The sequence below is a fragment of the Carassius auratus genome, chromosome 19 (genome assembly GCF_003368295.1).
Source record: "Carassius auratus strain Wakin chromosome 19, ASM336829v1, whole genome shotgun sequence".
NCBI lineage: Eukaryota > Metazoa > Chordata > Actinopteri > Cypriniformes > Cyprinidae > Carassius > Carassius auratus.
The window spans coordinates 23827522-23845744 of record NC_039261.1 but is presented as its reverse complement, the minus strand read 5'-3'; the positions used below and the strand labels follow the sequence as shown (position 1 = coordinate 23845744).

At 37.7% G+C, this 18223-nt stretch overlaps 2 protein-coding genes across 2 annotated transcripts; both read right to left on the bottom strand.

Annotated features, from left to right (window-relative positions):
* Positions 1-4180: 4180 nt before the first annotated feature.
* On the bottom strand, positions 4181-6242 carry LOC113119889 (keratin, type I cytoskeletal 13-like). Its single transcript, XM_026289603.1, has 7 exons — positions 5794-6242; positions 5533-5615; positions 5291-5447; positions 5044-5205; positions 4832-4957; positions 4535-4755; positions 4181-4371 (listed from the first exon to the last, which is right to left on the bottom strand). Exons 1-7 carry the CDS (start codon positions 6211-6213, stop codon positions 4239-4241), a joined length of 1302 nt encoding a protein of 433 aa, XP_026145388.1. The 5' UTR covers positions 6214-6242; the 3' UTR covers positions 4181-4238.
* Positions 6243-13655: 7413 nt separating this feature from the next.
* On the bottom strand, positions 13656-15724 carry LOC113119877 (keratin, type I cytoskeletal 13-like). The gene is made up of 7 exons (XM_026289589.1): positions 15273-15724; positions 15011-15093; positions 14769-14925; positions 14522-14683; positions 14299-14424; positions 14002-14222; positions 13656-13838 (listed from the first exon to the last, which is right to left on the bottom strand). The coding sequence occupies exons 1-7, from the start codon at positions 15684-15686 to the stop codon at positions 13706-13708; spliced, it is 1296 nt and encodes a 431-aa protein (XP_026145374.1). The 5' UTR covers positions 15687-15724; the 3' UTR covers positions 13656-13705.
* Positions 15725-18223: the final 2499 nt, after the last annotated feature.

The following is an 18223-nucleotide window of genomic DNA, read 5'->3' as shown; positions in this document are numbered from 1 at the left end:
GTTAGCCATGGTTTGTTTTGGATGATGTTTTTTTCCTCACGGTAATGTCACAGCTTCCAAACGCTCTCAACGCAAAAGCCTACTCGCGCTCGTGATTCTTTAGCTCCGCCCACACGTCAGGCCTCCAGCCGCTCGTGTTTTTCCTGGAAAAACGGTACAGACTATCTTTCTCTAATAAATATAATAAAACTAAAGACTTTCTGGAGTTATGAAGGATGCAGTACTACTCTATAGGTACTCAAGATTAACAGCATATTGAGTGAAAACAAGCATTTCACCCCCCCTTTAACACAGTGAATATTTTTATCTGTTTCATTCTAGAAATAAATTAATTGATTATAGAAATTAACAATTATAGTTGGAGCTAATTCTTAAGGATTTTTAGATTGTGCTTTCAGTTTTAACTAATTCTGACCCATATTACATTGAAGGTACAGAAGGCAATGTGCAGAAACTTTGTTGGGTCCCTCCCGGTAAGTATGTGGTCATGCAACAAAATGTATGTTATGGCACAACACTTTCTGCAGGGGCAGTCACCCAGAGCAGTGTTTCTCAAACCTGTTTCTAGAAGCACATTGTTGAATCAGGTTTTTAATGAGGAAAAGTTTGAAAATAGGTATTGTTGGTGCTGGCCTAGAGCTAAAGGTTATGTCCTTTGCTCAGGGCCACACAGGTGATGACCCTTTAAACGGGTGCTATTATGCTTTTTAAATTTTTCAACTTCAGTTAGTCTGTAATGTTGCTATTTGAGCATAAAAAAGATCTGCAGAGTTACAAAGCTCAAAGTCCACTTCAAAAGGATATATTTTATTTAACAGAAATCACTTTTCAAAAACTACAAAGAACAACTTATTTGGAGTACGATGCATATTTTCCAGAATTTTTGATATCACAAATATATATATATGAATAGGATGAGACCTTGTTGACCTGCACTAGTGAAGGCAATGAGTGTTATCACTATGTTGGAGATATGCTAGCTTTCCCAAGGCAGACGAACTTAGAGTGGTTACAATCATCCAGGTTTAAATAGTGATTTGATTTTGATGCAATATATACACTGAAGCTAGCAGGCGGCTATGGTAAGGATCATGACATTTCCTGACTAGGAGCGAAGTGCTGCCAATTACAACACACACTGGCCCAGCTAACCAATCACAGCACATTTCACATTTCAGAAGGAGAGCCTTCATTTGATACAGGAACTATTCGAGCCATCCATGCCAGGAGGAGGTGTCTTAATAATGTAAAATATGTGAAAAATAATGTTTTTTGAACAACCTAGTATGGGATGCTTTTCTAATACCCCCCCCCCAAAAAAAAATTTTTTTTAATTAATTAATTAATTAATAAATAAATTAATTCAAGACTTTGTAAAAGAGCATTATAAGGAGATTAACTGACCATAGCACTGTTTTTCAAATAAATTTTTTTTAACTTAGCATGTTTCTTAAATATCTGCAAGTATGCTATGGTATTTTTATGATTTAGGAGAGTACATACAGCACCTTTGAGTTGTCTATTGCTATAGGAAAGCTTAAAAACGTCCTACTGAAAAAAAGCTGATTGACTGCTTTGCCTGGTCTCCCAAGCTGGTTTGAAAGTGGTTTGGGCCACTTTTTTAGCAGGCCAGGCTGGGCTTAGCTGATTTTAAGCGGTTTGGTTTTTTACTGAAACAACTGGTTTTAGCTGGATTAACATAGAAACATGCTAACAACATGCTAGTAACTTGCTAATTATGCTAGAAACATGCTAATCATGCTAGAAACATGCTAACAGTAATCCTGCTTGAAAACATAATAACAACTTGTTAAACATGTTAACAAAATTCTAGCAACTTGTTAAACGTAAGAAACATGTTAGCATCATGCTAGTAACATGATAATCATGCTAGCAACATGCTATTAACTTGCTTATCATTTTAACAAGATGCTAATAATTTGCTAATCATGCTAACAACATGATATTAACTTGCTTATCATGTTAACAACGTGCTAGTAACTTGCTTATCATGCTAACAACATCTAAGTAACTTCACTAATAATTCTAGAATCATGCTAACAACATGCTAGTAACTTGCTAATAATGCTGGAAGCATGATAGCAACATGCTAGTAACTTGCATATCATGTTCACAACAGTCTAGTGACTTGCTAACCTTGTTAACATGCTAATCATGCTAGTAATATGCTAATTATATTAGAAACATACTAGTAACTTGCTAATCATGTAAACAAAATGTAAACACCATGTTAGTAACATGTAAATTTTGCTAGTAACATGCTAATCATGTTAGAAAAATGTTAGTAACTTGCTTATCATGCTAACAAAAGGCTAACACCATGATAGTAACATGCTAATCATGCTGGAATCATGCAACATTTTATTAACTTGCTTATATGTTAACAACATACTAGTAACATTTTAATCATGCTAGAAATAAGTTAGTAGCTTGCTAATCTTGCTAGTAACATGCTATCCATATTACAAACATACTAGAAACATGTAATCATGTTAGAAAAATGGTAATCATGCTAACAACATGCTAGTAACATGCTAATCATGCTAAAACAATATTTTATACCTATCTGTTTTTTTCTGATAGACTGTATTGCCTTGAAAACATTCCAACTTTAATCTTTACATTTATTTTAACTTTCAAACTTCAAACGTAAAACCTTCAGACTGCAAGCTTTTAAAACATTTTTTTTTTTAAACTTTATAGTTAGGCTTTTTTCAAGCCAATTTAAAGTTATCTACAGACTTTTTAATCTATTATTATTATTATTTATATATTATAAATATATATTTAATACTTATAATAACTATGTATAATATAAATGTGTGTTTCCTGACATGGCCATTCATCTGGGGCGTTTGCCCCATCTGCAGCCCAATGATGACACTACAGAATCCCTGCAGAGAACAGGCAGTTTGGAAAATTAATGTTAATATAATACAAATATTTGAATGGAATTTGATTTAATTATACACTGTACCCAAATTTTTTTACTCAAATTCAGACTGTTCTGTAAATATAATACTGAAAATAAATTAATACACCATTCTTAATATTTATACCCAATTTCTTATTCATTAATTGGCATAGAGAGTGTCATCAAGCTTCAAAATGTAGAGTTCAGTGTTGTCGGTATTCTGAGTGATTAAATTAATTCCCCAAATATGGTTCACTATTGTTTAGCCATAATGCACTCTTTAATATATAATTGGGCAGTTTAGAGAAATGTTGGTCAAATCTAGGTCTGTAAGCATCGATTGTTTACTCAACCTTAAGAGCACATGCCAATTATATCACGAGAAATAAATATATGATTTCTTTCACCACAAATTATATCATGTAATTTTTATGCAAGTTATGTGAGTGTCACAATATTAATCAAGTTAAAATGCCTTGATTAGAAATGTTTCCCGGGACTAATTTGACTCACTGAAGCTAATGATTTTAATCTAAAGATTTTTGTAGAGATATCCTTTTGATTTAGACTAAGTTACATAGTCTTACGCAAAAAACAAAATGTTATATTAATCCAAATACTTTTAAAGGATATTCTCTTTCACCCATGATCTACAACATTAGTCATAACCATACTTATACTAAATTTATTCCAAAACGTTTACTTTGAAAGGAATTTGTGTATGAGCTAATTGTACATTGTGACATTCACAATTGGCCTATACTTGAATGTTTACTTGCTGTAATATTTAATGCTTAATTTCTGATGGGTGTCATGTCTGCATTTTATATGTATTTTTTATTACTTTTAAAATTTATTGAGCTATTTATTTAGAGTCCTGGTCCTAGCACTCTTGGTTTCAGGGGAGAGAAAACATTCCCTTTGTGACAACTTAGTCCTCCACATTTTCTTAAAGCTTTAAAACTATAGAACTTGTTATTCCAGTGGATTAGTTTTTGTTTGATGTGCAAAAGGTCTCAAATCCCGACATGTCTTCTTTCAGTTGAAATCACCAGCTGTCAGTCAACTTGGGAACAGTGATGGAAATTGGCTTTTTAGTTAGCGGTCATTCATTTTTCTACCACAACTATAGGCTAATACTAGCAGATCTACTTTTTCCCCCATTTAAAATCTTTTGCATACATTTTTACATTGTGCCAGAAAATATGACAACAAAACAGAAGACAATAAGACAGGCACTAGAAATGCATAGTTTGTGCACAGTCAGTGCAGTTTATTGATTTCATCACTATGAGTTAGGATGTTAGGATGTTAGGATGTTAGTCTCGCTTTTAGACTGGGAGGATGAGCTGACCACTTTGCCATCCACCACCTCTTCCACAATGGTTACCACTTTGCGTGTAGTCGAGGATGAGCTTGAGGTTGAGGTTGAGACACTGCAGAGGTACAAACAAATAATATTACACTACAGAAATGCCAGACAGGTATCCACATCTGAATTTAATTTTGTTTATTATAATAAACCACCACTGCTCATTGAAAAACAGTGACACTACTTTCTAAATGTTATTAAGATTTTGTATTGTAGTTGTGTCTCACCTTGTAGCCTCTCCATCCAAAAGTCTCCTGTACTCTGCAATCTCCATCTCCAGTCTGGTCTTGATGTCCAGAAGGATGCTGTACTCTTGCCCTTGGCGCTCGAGATCGGCACGAAGCTGCTTCAGCTGCTCTTCCAGGCTGGTCACCTGTAACTGGTAGCTAGACAACATGGCACTGTAGCGGGCCTGTCTGTCTGCCAAATTGCCTTCCAGCGATGCGTTCTGTTGGAGAAAGCTTAGTTATTCTGTGTTTTATGAAGTATGATGACCAGAATTAACAAGATTCATCTCTGCTAACCATGCTGAGTTGGGACTGTAGCTCGATTTGAAGACTCTGGAGTGTGCGTTTAACCTCCGTGATTTCAGATCGGGATATTTGAAGGGTTTCTGTGGTCACGGTAACTTCCTTGGTAAGTTCTTCACTCTATGAGAGACAGCAAAGCAGTCAGATCTTTTGGTGATTTTCATTAAAACATTGCCCTTAAAAAAAAAAAAAACCTCTGACGTTACCTTAGAATGGAACCAGGCCTCAAGTTCTTTGCGGTTCTTGGCAGCAACTGCCTCGTATTGCTCACGCATTTCAGCCATGATCTTGGTCAGGTCTTCCTGTGGTGCTGCATCTACCTCTACATTGACTTGTCCACTCATCTGGGAGCGTACTGCCAAGAGTTCCTAAAGATGCAATAAAAACAACTGAGTATTTGCCTCACATACATTTCAAGAGGAATTACTGAGTGTGGACCAACCACCAACTTACCTCCTCATGGTTCTTTTTGACGTAGAACAGCTCATCTTTTAGATACTCAACCTGCATCTCCAGATCAGATCTGGTCATTGTCAGCTCATCCAGCACCCTCCTCAGGCCAGCAATGTCTGCCTCTACAGACTGCCTCATGCTCAGCTCATTCTCATATCTACATGAAAAAGAATCTCATTTAAATGTTTTATACTTTTTGCAGTTGTTGAAAATGATGTTTGTTTATGTTGCTGGTTACTTACTTGACCCTGAAGTCATCTGCAGCCAGCTTGGCATTGTCAATGCTCAAGTAGATGCCTCCATTCACACCAGTGGCATGCTGAATCTTCAGGGGCACAGATAAAAAATATATATATAGAGTCAAATTTTATTCCTGAGACATCCAGTATTTTTCACATTCTCTTTGAATTAGGAACCATGGGCTATATAGAATTGGTTAATTACTGTCTAAAGGAAGTTTAATGATTGACTTTACTATCATGTTTAATAGGTTAGTCGGGTACCTTGGTCTGTAGGTCAGTGATAGTAGCGTAGAAGGCGCTGTACTCTCGAGCAGCAGGAGTGGCCTTGCTCTCCAGGAACTGGCGTATCTTCAGCTCAAGATCAGCATTGGCCTTCTCGAGGGAGCGCACCTTCTCCAGGTAGGACGCCAGACGGTCGTTGAGGTTTTGCATGGTGGCTTTCTCATTTGCAGTCACATCAACAGCATCGGACAGGTTGAAGCCAGCGCCAGCACCGAAACCAGCACCACCACCAGCAGAGAAGGAACGAGAAGCAGAGGCACTGGAGATACGGACCCCGGTTCCTCCTGCTCCTCCATAGACACTACCAGCACGCCTGGATGTGACACGACCGGCTCCTCCACCAAACTGGGAAGAACTTCCTGAAGACATGTAGGTGCGGGTGGAAAAAGAAGAAGTCATTCTGAAGAAGGCTTGTTGTCGTCCTCAACTCTGGCTGGAGAATAAGAGAGCGGATGAGTGAGGAGAAGATGACCCCTGTTCCTTTTATGTGGACAAAACCGGGAGGGACCAGATGGATTGCCTAAGGGGGTGGGCCATAAAACCCTTGCCCCATTCCTCAAGGCAGCAGGTGTGGCTGAAGACAGGTTTGTATGGTATGTTAGCATTTTAGAGTTTCACTTAAATTCCTCCATAATTCCATACGTTTTGCCCTAAGCATGAAGCCATTGATTGACAGATGTATGTTTTGAGCAAACTATTTTGTTTAATTAACTAATTTATTTCTACTTTAAATAAACTTTTAATGTTTGAATTAGGAATGCATGGTATATTGGAATGCACCAGTTCTCTGCATTGATTAAAAATCCATTACCTAGTGTACATGTTTTTTTAATGAATTCCTTTCATTACAGATTGAGAATTTAAACAATGCAGTTGTTGCCTAATGAAACTGATAACTGATAACACCAAGCGATCAAAAGCAGGTTTAGCTGGTCTGAAGTGGGTTTCGGGTGATCTGCTAATGTTAATCAGGCTTGTTGTAAATAGAACGTTTTATTCTTGTGTGTAACCAAGTTGTGTTGTTCAACTTTTAAATATTTCGAGTTTGGAGTGAATGTTATATTGAAGAGTTTAACACAGTGAATATTTATATCAATGTTTCACTCTAGAAATAAATGAATTTATTATAGAAATTATTTGTAGTTAGAAACAATTCTTGAGTGATGATTTTTAGATTGTGCTTTCAGTTTTAACTAATTCTGACCCATATTACATTGAAGGTACAGAAGGCAATGTGCAGAAACTTTGTTGGGTCCCTCCCGGTAAGTATGTGGTCATGCAACAAAATGTATGTTATGGCACAACACTTGCTGCAGGGGCAGTCACCCAGAGCAGTGTTTCTCAAACCTGTTTCTAGAGACATATTGTTGAATCCGGTTTTTAACGAGGAACAGTTTGAAAATAGGTATTGTTGGTCCCATAACAGTCTTTCACATGATCATTTAGAAATCATTCTAATATTCTGATTTATTTATATTGTTATTACAAAATATTTATATTTTAAAAACATAGCTTCTTTTTATTTGTATTTTTTTGTTTACTTTTCATTCATCAAAGTATCCTAAAAAAGTATCACATGTTCTGAAAAAATATTAAGCAGAAGAACTGTTTCCAACTTTGATAATGAATCATCATATTATAATAATTTCTAAAGGATCATGTGATAATGATCCTAAAAATTCAGCGTTGCATCACAGAAATAAATGATAATTTGAAGTATAATAAATTTAAAAACAATTATTTTAAATTGTAATAATATATCACAATATTACATTTTCTTCTGTATTTTTGATCAAATAAATGCAGGCTTGATGAGCAGAAGAAACTTCTTTCAAAAACATTAAAAACAGTAATGTTTACAAACTTTTGGTCTGTACTATATATATACTGTATATGTATATAATATATATATATATATATATATATATATATATATATATATATATAATTTTCCTCACAGGGATCCAATGGAGAGAGGCATGGACAGGTGATATGTTCCCTCTTTTTGTTCCGGTCAGGAAATGATCTGTAACCGTGAGAGTGATGACTGATTTATTCCAGCATACAAGGCATTTCTATAATAAAGCCTTAAGAAAATAAAAGCGTGAATAACGGTCTCCAAATCCAAAGTGCTTAAACTTTCTAAGTGGCTATAACTGGAAAAAGCTGGGCCTGACCACCGCATTTAGTTGTTTTTCAAACTTCAGGTCTGAATCAAATAAGATAGTAGTAGTGCTTTTTTTTTTTTTTTTTTTTGCATAGTAGTGCTTTTTTTTCTTTCTTTTTTAACTTAAGATGCCCCAAGAAATCATTGTGAATATGCGGTTTGGAGCCAAAAAGGATAACCTCTGTCTTGTTTTCATCCATCCATTCTTTAATGTCCTTTAAACATGCTAGCAGACACAGAATCACTACCAGAATGGTATAGAGCTGGGTATCATCTGTATAGATGATAGGATAGGAGATCAACAATAAGTGTAAAATAGGAATGCTAACATAGACTACAAATAATTAGTTTACCATTTTAAAATAACTTACAAGAAAATACAAGTTTGTGTAAATTCTACAGGATGGCTTAATCTCAGTAGTAGCTTACAAATAGCTCCAAGAGGGTCTGGCTGCAGACTTGCACTTTCACTCTCAGACTTGCATTCTCAGACACTTGCACTTCCGTTAGTGACGTCACTTGCAGTCTTTATTTTTTTATCTTATTGATTTTTTTTTTTTTTTTTTACGTTTTGTTTGAATTTCCCAACATTTTATAACAGTAGCCAGGAGGCGAAGACAAGAAAAAAATTAACTAAATTGCAATGTCACTTGCAATCGCTACTTTCACTCTCTATTACCTGCTACACTTGCAATCATAGACAGTAAAAGAAATGGACACAACGACCCCATTGGAACTCAATTGAGACAAGTGAAGCCCATTTTTAGTGTTTTTTAGCACTTCCGTTTCTGACGCGCAGACTCAAACTAAGCTTGACGACGTCAGCAACCTGTCTGACAGATGTAAATGTTCTAGTAGCTGTGCGTGCAAACTGCCATCGTTAATCTTGCAGAGACGGCGAGCTTTAGCAGGGAGTTCTTTGCCGTGAGTGAGCAGGAGTAAGTATTCTGATTCATTATTTTGTATAGTATTTTAAAATGTAACGCCAGTACGCCATATTAAGTTAATTGCCAGCGAGCTTCTCCTCCTGTCTGTACGGTAATGTGACAGAGAGACGAGTGGTTATGACACAATCGTTAGCCTATTTTTTACAAAAACTGTTTATACGGGGCCATAATGTAACATAGAAGGTAATGGAGCCCTTTATACATTGTCGTGTATCTTTAGAAATAAATAATGGACAAACAGAGTCTTTAAACGCCTCAGATGTAAAGTTATTCGCTGTCAAAGTGACGCCAAAATGAATGGGAGTCAATGGGATGCTAACGCAAGTGAAGTTCTGCTACAAGATGGCGGCACGCGGCCGACTTCAACTTCCGGTCGAGTTCCTTGCCATCTGCTTGCAATCGACAGAAATCGTGCTTGTTGCCAATGGAGACAAGAAGCTGTGGTGGTGAATAAACGCAACGCGCAAAGTTTCGCGTTAAGCATTTTTCCATATAGAATAAACTGTCTACAACTCGTTTCTATCACTGTCTTTGTTCATTAAGCTTCATTATGTGTTTTATTTATAATGATTTTCTATAGGAGGAAAACGTTTAATGTACAATTTAACGCACTGCGTTCTGTACTCGTCTGCTTGCCTGTGCGGAGCTGATCCTTTTAAAATCACTTAATGCATTTCAAAATGCACGTTCATATTTGCTGGTCTGTACTTTGAGTCAACAACAAGACATATAGGCTATGCCTACTGAATTGTCTTTATCATCCTAGTCTGTTATTAGGCCACATTAAGTGCTCGCATTGTGTTCATAGCCATCTCAGGCCCGTCGTCAAGGGGGGGCATCGGGGGGCAGTGCCCCCCCAAATGACTTTTTGTGCCCCCCTAAACGTAACGCAAAGAACAATTAACCAAACTTGTATTACAGTGCATTCACACCGCCGGCGTCGAGAGCGTCAAAGTGGCCGGAAGTCATTCATTTTCAATGTAAACCAGCGAGGAGCGGCGCGGCGCGACCCTATGGGCGCGACTTGGCCTTTGAGAGCGTCGAGCAGAGTTTAAATCAAGGCAACTTTATGTTAATGAGCTATGACGCGGTTGGGCAGCAACCAATCGGAACGTAGAAGTCAACCGCTTGAGAGGATTCCAGAGGACGCAGCTCCGATCACATTAGTTCCCAAGCAAAATAGAGGACAGGTTGATTATTGCTGTTTCGCGTTTGCAGTAATCTATGATGTGTCCCTGTTTGCGTACAGGGACATAAAACAATAATTAAAAGCGATACGTTGACCAAGGTGTCTGAGATCGTTCATTTTAAGTAAAGGATCTTAATATTTCGTCCATAACAATATTTAATGAGATCAGCTTATAACGTTAACCTCCTTGTGGTTAGTCTGCATAAGATCAACAAGTCTGTTTGCTTTGTTTCCACTTTAAATACGAAATAAGCATATGGTTTACGTCAGAACGTCTGAGCGCTCACGAATCTTTCTACAACGTCACGAGGAGAAAAGCAAGAGCGATTTTTGATGCTCCCGACGCCGCCGTTTGATATTGAATGTTAAGATCATTACACTAACGACATTGTTTCAGCAGAACTTGGCTCACAGGAACAGTAATCACTACAACGGTAACACTAGAAATGCATAACACATTACCTTCAGAAATGATTCAGACGATTCATTATTCAACGCATTATTACACAGAACATAATTTTAAATATAATTATATTCATAAATGACTGTTAAAACATCCCAAAACAGCACCCAAACCTTGCAAAGACCTACCTCATTAATTATTCAAATACAACAGCCAATGGCAAGTCTCCAGCAGCAGAACTTTCAATATGTTATTTTTGTGTTAGTAGTTTTATTAATTCAAATTACAATATGCAGTTTGTGTGTAAGTATATGTATATGTATATATAAATCATGCAATTCATTTAGTAAGCATACAGTATTGTTTATACGCAATTCCTTTGCGCAGCTGAGCTGCGCGTTGCATGCGAACTCAGAATAAATTTTTGGCGGTTTTGGAAATGTTAAGAGACAATAAACAGAGACGTTGATATCAAACAGTGAAGTATTTTATTTGAATAATTGAACAAAACAAGACTATTGTGGTCTATTTTAGTTATAGCCTAATATGGGTTTATGTTATGGTCTGTCTCAGATCATTAAAAAAAGTGTGCCCCCCTATGAAAATTAAATGCCCCCCCATTTGGTTTGTTCTGGCGACGGCCCTGAGCCATCTGCTTGCCTTATTGTACATTAATAACTATATATCGAATTTGGTCTTTTAATTGAACTTAACGTATCCTAATACATTATGCCATATTAGGTGTTTGTTTTTTTCTACAGGAGGAAAACGCTTAACGAAAAACTTTGTGTATAGTAGTAGGCCTACTAATTTAGTTTTAATCGTTCAATCAATCACCACCACAGCTTCTTGTCTCCATTGGCAACATGCACGATTTGTGTTGATTGCAAGTGACGTCACAGGTAGCGCAGAGTGCAAGTAGCGATTGCAAGCTACATTGTAATTTAGTTTCTTTTTTCTTGTCTTCGCCACCTGGCTACTGTTGTAAAATGTTGAGAGATTCAAAACAAAAACTTATAAATAAATAGAACAAAAAAATAAATAAATAAAGACTGCAAGTGACGTCGCTAGCGGAAGCACAAGTGTCGGAGAGTGCAAGTCTGAGAATGCAAGTAGCGATTGCAAGTGACATTGTAATTTAGTTTCTTTTTTCTTGTCTTCACCACCTGGCTACTGTTGTAAAATGTTGAAAGATTCAAACAAAAAGTTATCAATAAATAGAAAAAAAAAATAAAAAATAAAGACTGCAAGTGACGTCTCTAGCGGAAGCACAAGTGTCTGGGAGTGCAAGCCTGAGAATGCAAGTCTGAGAGTGCAAGTGCAAGTTTGCAGCCAGACCCTTCTCAATAGCTTGGCTTAATTACATGTAATAAAAAAAGGATTTTTGATAACAGAGCCCCGGAAACAAGTCGCCTAATCTCAACATTTTCTTGTCAAAGTCCCATAATTGTGCGTTTTAGGGTAATTTAGCTAAATGTAGGTCTAATCTTTGTAAAAAAAATAAAATAAAAAACTTTTATAACTTTTTAAAAACTTCTATATATATAAAATGCCAGTGGTCTGGATGCGTCATTTGTTTACTAGACCACAAGAGTGCGCGCGCCTGACAGGAATGACGGTTATTTCTGAGGTAGAGTTTTCAGCGAGGTAAAACATTTGAATTAAATCACGATAAATAAATATAGACCAGTTTTATGTGCGGAGACTATCTAGTGTCCGAAAATTACTGTTTTCAACTGGAATACAAGAATAAAAATGTAAATTTGATTTTACATTTCAAAATTCTGACTTTATTCTCGCAGTTCCAAGATTATATCTCACAATTCTAATAAGAATAAACAACAACTCCTTATTCTCTCTTTTTCCCTCAGCTCTTCGCACCCCCCCATCCCCCCCCCAAAACCCCCTTCAGAATTGATAACCTCACCATTTTTGAGTTATGAATATGAATTTTGAAATCTGAATTGTCAGATAAAATAAATAAATGTTATGTAAAAGTGTTAATTGTAAGGTTTGTAGGGCTAATACAATACATCATTGAATAGCAAATGTGAATATTATGTAGACCTATTGTTTAAATCAAATGTATGCTTTAAAAGTAGAGTAATCATAGCAGTTTTCATCCAAATTGTGCCCATTTAAATGTCAGCGTTTAGCTTCAAATTCTCTTATTCCATTGATTTTACCCATTTACCTCCACTTGTTCCCAGTCTTTTTCTGCAACCACTACACAGCTGGAAGTGATGTAACTGTGACATCTACTCTGAATTGGTCTTTATGATTTGTTTCACCACAAATTATATCACATAATTTTATGCCAAAATATGGGAATATCATGATTTTAATCATGTTAAAATGCCCTGAGAAGAGAAATGTTTCATGGGATTAACTTGACTTAATCAAAAGATTGTTGTAGAGATATCCTTCCGAATTTGACTACTTTTATGCAAAAACAGAATGTTATATTAATCCAAATATGTTGAAAGATATGTCCCTTTCACCCAGGATCTACATTATATTAGTCATAACAATAGCCATAATATTTCTTAAACGTTTAACTTTGAATCGAATTTGTGTATGGGCTAATTGTACATTGTGGCATTCACAATCAGCCTACTTGAATGTGTTTTTTTTTTCTGTAATATTTAATACTTAAGTCCTGATGGGTGTCATGTCTGCATTTTATATTTATTTTTGTTACTTTTTAAATGTATTGATTTATTTATTTAGAGTCCTGGTCCTAGCACTCTTGGTTTCAGGGGACAGAAAACATTCTCTTTGTGAAAACTTAATCCTCCACATTTTCTTAAAGCTTTAACAACTATAGAACTTGTTATTCCAGTGGATTAGTTTTGTTTGACGTGTGATATGTCTCAAATCCCAACATGTCATCTTCTTTCAGTAGAAATCACCATCTGTCGGCAGGAGTAGCTACTCTTTAACCTTTCAAGTCAACTTGGGAACAACGATGGAATTTGGCTTTTTAGTTAGCTGTCATTAATTTTATTTTGTTTTCTACCACAACTAGGTAGCAGATCTATTTTTTACTCCCATTTGAAATCTTTTGCTTACATTTTTACATTGTGCCATAAAATATGACAACAAAACAGAAGACAATAAGACAGGCACTAGAAATGCATAGTTTGTGCACAGTCAGTGCAGTTTATTGATTTCATCACTATGAGTTAGGATGTTAGGATGTTAGTCTCGCTTTTAGACTGGGAGGATGAGCTGACCACTTTGCCATCCACCACCTCTTCCACAATGGTTACCACTTTGCGTGTTGTCGAGGATGAGCTTGAGGTTGAGGTTGAGACACTGCAGAGGTACAAACAAATAATATTACACTACAGAAATGCCAGACAGGTATCCATATCTCACTTTAATTTCGTTTATTATAATAAACCACCATTGCTTATTGAAAAACAGTGACACTACTGTCTAAATGTTATTAAGATTTTGTATTGTAGTTTTGTCTCACCTTATAGCCTCTCCATCCAGAAGTCTCCTGTACTCTGCAATCTCCATCTCCAGTCTGGTCTTGATGTCCAGAAGGATGCTGTACTCTTGCCCTTGGCGCTCGAGATCGGCACGAAGCTGCTTCAGCTGCTCTTCCAGGCTGGTCACCTGTAACTGGTAGCTAGACAACATGGCACTGTAGCGGGCCTGTCTGTCTGCCAAATTGCCTTCCAGCGATGCTTTCTGTTGGAGAAAGCTTAGTTATTCTGTGTTTTATGAAGTATGATGACCAGAATTAACAAGATTCATCTCTGCTAACCATGCTGAGTTGGGACTGTAGCTCGATTTGAAGACTCTGGAGTGTGCGTTTAACCTTCGTGATTTCAGATCGGGATATTTGAAGGGTTTCTGTGGTCACGGTAACTTCCTTGGTAAGTTCTTCACTCTATGAGAGAAAGCAAAGCAGTCAGACATTTTGTTAATTTATTAAAACATTGCCCTTTAAAAAGTTAAAAAGTAAGTTAAAATAAAAAGGGGGTTACCTTAGAATGGAACCAGGCCTCAAGTTCTTTGCGGTTCTTGTCAGCAACTGCCTCGTATTGCTCACGGATTTCAGCCATGATCTTGGTCAGGTCTTCCTGTGGTGCTGCATCTACCTCTACATTGACTTGTCCACTCATCTGGGAGCGTACTGCCAAGAGTTCCTAAAGATGCAATAAAAACAACTGAGTATTTGCCTCACATACATTTCAAGAGGAATTACTGAGTGTGGACCAACCACCAACTTACCTCCTCATGGTTCTTCTTGAGGAAGATCAGCTCTTCTTTTAGGCCCTCAATCTGCATCTCCAGATCAGATCTGGTCATTGTCAGCTCATCCAGCACCCTCCTCAGGCCAGCAATGTCTGCCTCTACAGACTGCCTCATGCTCAGTTCATTCTCATATCTACATGAAAAAGAATCTCATTTAAATGCTTTAGACTTTTTGCAGTTGTTGAAAATGATGTTTGTTTATGTTGCTGGTTACTTACTTGACCCTGAAGTCATCTGCAGCCAGCTTGGCATTGTCAATGCTCAAGTAGATGCCTCCATTCACACCAGTGGCATGCTGAATCTTCAGGAGCACAGATTGAAAAAAAAAAAAAAAGATTAAAATTGCATTCCTGAGACATCCAGTATTTTTCACATTCTCTTTGAATTAGGAACCATGGGCTATATAGAATTGGTTAATTACTGTCTAAAGGAAGTTTAATGATTGACTTTACTATCATGTTTAATAGGTTAGTCGGGTACCTTGGTCTGGAGGTCAGTGATAGTAGCGTAGAAGGCGCTGTACTCTCGAGCAGCAGGATTGGCCTTGCGCTCCAGGAACTGGCGTATCTTGTGCTCAAGATCAGCATTGGCCTTCTCGAGGGAGCGCACCTTCTCCAGGTAGGACGCCAGACGGTCGTTGAGGTTTTGCATGGTGGCTTTCTCATTTGCAGTCACATCAACAGCATCGGACAGGTTGAAGCCAGCACCGAAACCAGCACCACCACCAGCAGAGAAGGAACGAGAAGCAGAGGCACTGGAGATACGGACCCCGGTTCCTCCTGCTCCTCCATAGACACTACCAGCACGCCTGGCTGTGACACGACCGGCTCCTCCACCAAACTGGGAAGAACTTCCTGAAGACATGTAGGTGCGGGTGGAAAAAGAAGAAGTCATTCTGAAGAAGGCTTGTTGTCGTCCTCAACTCTGGCTGGAGAATAAGAGAGCGGATGAGTGAGGAGAAGATGACCCCTGTTCCTTTTATGTGGACAAAACCGGGAGGGACCAGATGGATTGCCTAAGGGGGTGGGCCATAAAACCCTTGCCCCATTCCTCAAGGCAGCAGGTGTGGCTGAAGACAGGTCTGTATGGTATGTTAGTTTCACTTAAATTCCTCCATAATTCCATACTTTTTGCCGTAAGCATGAAGCCATTGACAGAGATATATTTTTTGAACAAACTATTTTGTTTAATTACTAATTTCTTTAATCTTTTAATTTTTCATTAGGATTGCATGGTATATTGGCCATAATATCCTATCAGTCTCGTAAGTAAAAATGGTATAGTATATTTTATTATATATATATTAGGGGTGTAACGGTTCACAAAATTCACGGTTCGGTTCGATACGATACACTGATGTCACGGTTCGGTTCGGTACGTTTTAGATACAGCAAAATGCAAAAACATCTCAACTTTTCAGAATGCCGCAAGCGCACCGCGGGTCATGTGACAAGAACTAACCAATCAGCTTCATCCTTTCCCATAACAACGTTGAAAACTCAGCCAAGATGAAGGAACAGCTGATCATAGTTGTATATGGATTGCAATTTTGAAATAAATTTAGTAGCAGAGCTACTGCAAGCGATTTTTAGAGCTGCAAATCCATTTATCCTTCGCTGAAATTTCCGCGTCTCATGGAGAGAGCACGTCATTGTTGCTTAGCAAAGACAGACGCCTCATGAGCGCTTCTGCCCGAGCGCTTTGGAAAGGAGGAGAAAGACGTGCTTAGCGTTTTCCACGCGTTTTTAGGCGCGACATGTGAACGGCCCCTAAGGCGCTCGCTCACTCAGCACGCGCTGAAGGCTCGTTGCAAAATGTCTAATGCATTTAACAGACCAGAAATATAAGATCCTAAAATAACCAACAGGTCTGGTGTTTGGGTGCACTTTGGATTCCCTGCAAGCTATAATACTGGTGTCTAAATGCTGCAGGCATAGTTTCTTGCGTGCATGTTTCTCCTTTTTTTCGTCTTTTCCCAGATACTGACACAATAAGGTGATGTCGGCGTAAATGAGTTGACATGTTTCAAGTATTCCCGCTGGTGTTTTTTTTTTTTTTTTGAAGCAATGAAGCAACCGCGCGAAGCCCTCACTATATAGGATTTTAGAAAGAATGCAGAGCACTAGTGTAGTGTGCAAACTTACCACAGTGTGGATTTCAGAAAGTGTGCAAAGACTTCACGTGCACACTTACCATAACATGGATTTACAAATAATGTTCTAAGGAGGGGCTCTCATGTCACTCTGATCGAGCAGCTCATAGATGGAATCATGCATCTCAAACAATATGTTTGAGAGTCATCTTCTTTTTCTAGTCTGTTAAACGCATTGGCCATTTTGCAACGAGCCTTCAGCGCGTACTGAGTGAGCGAGCGCCTGACTGAGTCATAACATAACATAAACATATAAGTTGGTGTTTTTTTCTTCTTCGGGAGTGTCAGGGGCGTTGCCTGTTACGTCGTTTGGGTTATTGGGCTACCTTGTTGAACGCATATCATTATATTTCTTATATTTCTTTTTTTTTTCAAATATAATTAATTAGTCCAACGAACCGTTCGGTACACATAATGCGTACCGCGTACCGAACCGAAAGCGTCGTACCGAACGGTTCAATACGAATACGCGTATCGTTACACCCCTAATATATATATATATATATATATATATATATATATATATATATATATATATATATATATATATATATATATATATATATTAGTGGTGGGCCGTTATCGCCGTTAACGTGCTGCGTTAACGCGAGACTCTTATCGGGCGTTAAAAAAAATATCGCCGTTAATCTATTCTCAAAGTTGGGTTGGGAGCTGGGTCTATACTAAGCAAGCTATGATGACTTTCACCTTGATATTTTATATAACTGACTCGCTGAGGACAGCCTAAAAAGATGCTCAGGACAGTTGACGGGCCACTGCTCATGAAAACGCTTATCTTTCTCACGTGTTGTTAAGCCGTACCGCTTGTCGATTTAAACATTAAAGCATCCAAAAACTAGACGCGGAAAAGCTGATCAGAGTAGCGCGTGGATGCGCACGAGAGAGAGAGAGACGCGTATCACGGACAGCGACACTGAACCGAGCTCTCTTCAGCGAAGTTCACCTCGAAGTTCCTCCTGCACCCGAACGAACAAATGCAAATCGCAGTTTGAACAAACAAAAATATGTGAAAGAGCCCAATTCAGCACCGCTGTGTTCTGTTAACAATTGAGGGAAAGAATGGGATGTGTATTATATTGGATGCGTTCATCGTCTCTTAAAGGGACCGCGCCTAATTTAGCGACTGGCTGCTGTAATGTTAATCCAAGAAAATGAAAATGAAAATCACTCACTGCTCTTGACTGAATTAATTTGCATTAGTTTTAACAGTCAAACCAAACATATTCAGACACCAGATATAATTTTTGATATATATATA